At 37.2% G+C, this 2018-nt stretch overlaps 1 protein-coding gene across 1 annotated transcript; it reads right to left on the reverse strand.

Annotated features, from left to right (window-relative positions):
• Window positions 1-528: 528 nt before the first annotated feature.
• LOC106292650 (transmembrane emp24 domain-containing protein p24delta5) lies at window positions 529-2018 on the reverse strand. Its single transcript, XM_013728280.1, has 4 exons — window positions 1689-2018; window positions 1146-1361; window positions 973-1049; window positions 529-899 (listed from the first exon to the last, which is right to left on the reverse strand). The coding sequence occupies exons 1-4, from the start codon at window positions 1905-1907 to the stop codon at window positions 755-757; spliced, it is 657 nt and encodes a 218-aa protein (XP_013583734.1). The 5' UTR covers window positions 1908-2018; the 3' UTR covers window positions 529-754.

The raw sequence follows: 2018 nt of genomic DNA on the forward strand, positions 1-2018 counted from the left end.
TTAAAATATTTATACATTCTAGACTCTATTATTTCTCATGGCATAAACTTTAATATATTTTTATCAGAGGTGGTAAACAAGATGATGGTTGATGATATCAGCAAAACAACAGTTAAATATTCGAGGCAAAAAGAAAGGGAGATGAATATATACATCTTACCTTGACGAGGCAATTAAAAATTCATTTAGAAACGTTTTATTTTTTTCAAGTGTTGTCTATAGTATAATCTACTGGCGAGTTCTTAGATGACCTAACTAAATCGTTTTGTTTTGTTTTGTCCTGTTCTTCATTTATAATAAAAATGAATACTATATATTTGATCCGATCTGATGTCTAACTGTTCCCACACATGAAAGAAAAGAACATGACATACAATAAGCATTGTCTACATGACAATCTGGCTGTCTTCTGCAAAGTATACGTCACCAAATTACATTTTAATCTTGTTTATTAGCACCATGATGATGTGTTCAAAAAAAAAAAAAAAAAAAAAAAAAAAAAGAACCATGATGATATTTATAAATTCGTAAACATTTGACATTTTGAATACTAGGATAATTGCTTTGGTATATTGTCGCATAACAGAAAGTGATCTGTGCACAAACTCAAGGATCTCTAACTATCGATATAATGTTCCACAGAAAAAAAAAAAAAAATGTGTTCTTCCATTTAAAACCAATTGACTCTGCTTATCCCCTCTTTTCAAAGTGGGGATGTGTTAACTCTATATAGTAAGTCCTTCAGGCCAAGTCTTTAAATGAGTTTCTTCTTCTCGAAATATCGCTTCAGGTACAATATCTGTGAACCCGCAACGCAAAGGCAAACCCCAAGTGACATTATACTGAACCAAGCCACTCTTGAGTTGGTTGTCTCACTCACTTCTCTCATCTCCGCTTCCCTGTATCCAAAACTTGTTTTAAACAACAATCATAACTTCAAGAGATAATGTATGAGGCAAAAAAGATACGTACCTGTCTTTTATATAATTGATATTCTCACGAATCGACTGCACTAACCCGTCAAGTCTCCTCAACTGAAGCTCAACACCCTGTAAATATATACACGTTCATAACAACACGTTCACATCAGAAAGAAGAACAGAGAAAGATGATTTAGAAAATATACAAAGAGATGTGTGACTTGCCTCGATTTTTTCCTTTTTAGCTACAGAGTCCCAATCTTTGGCCGCGATACCAATCTTCCAATCAATCCCAAGGGTTAGTGGATTAGCTTGCGGATGATGAGTGGAATCAACCCAGAAACAAGCCAAGTAGTTCCCAGTTTCTTGAGTAGTGAACGCAAACTGACCATGCGTTACATTGTCTTGGTGATGCAGATTGTTCCCATAAGGAGATGTTACCTATACAAAATGTAACAATCACATTTTAAAAAAACTTTAACGATAATAGCTTCACACACGACCAAACATGCAAACCAAAGTTTGTATCTTTACAACTTGAAACACACAAAACACTAAACTTGGATCAACCCATTAACCTTACGGATCAAAGATCAAAACTTTGATCTGTACCGATATAAAGTCCACAACTTTACACCCAATCTAACACACATAAGCTTGATTCGTTACACCAAAACCGAATTAACACAATCAGAACTTGAAATCGAATATCTAAACCGGCGAAATTGAACCGGACCAATCTCACCAAAAGCAGAATCGGAGCCGTACCTTAGAAGAAATAGCCGGTGTGTTTTCAGGACTATGCTCATCGACGACGTAGTAATCAGCCAATACGACGACGTTGCTCTGTATCTCCTCCGAGACGCACTTCGTCCCTCCCGTCGGCGGAATCGTCAACCATATCGCTTCGCCGTGATTAACCGTCAGCAGAAACAGCACCGCCGCCAAAACCGGCGAGAAACCAACGATTCCTCCTCTAATCGACATCTGGGAGCTACGACGATCTTCTTCCCTTTTACCCTCCAAGTCCAATTAAACTCAAGGGAAGGTCAACGAAGTTCTTCTCTCCGGAACCAAACCAAACACAAAGACAAATAG

The sequence above is a fragment of the Brassica oleracea genome, chromosome C5, assembly GCF_000695525.1.
Source record: "Brassica oleracea var. oleracea cultivar TO1000 chromosome C5, BOL, whole genome shotgun sequence".
NCBI classification, from domain to species: domain Eukaryota; kingdom Viridiplantae; phylum Streptophyta; class Magnoliopsida; order Brassicales; family Brassicaceae; genus Brassica; species Brassica oleracea.

Bases quoted from the DNA above. Each gene is read 5' to 3' on its own strand.
- LOC106292650 (XM_013728280.1), bottom strand. From the start codon at position 1,907: ATGTCGATTAGAGGAGGAATCGTTGGTTTCTCGCCGGTTTTGGCGGCG. The intron at 1,362-1,688 runs GTACGGCTCCGA...CATTTTGTATAG, and splicing joins CACCGGCTATTTCTTCTAAG to GTAACATCTCCTTATGGGAA. The intron at 900-972 runs GTACGTATCTTT...TTTTGGATACAG, and splicing joins ATCAATTATATAAAAGACAG to GGAAGCGGAGATGAGAGAAG.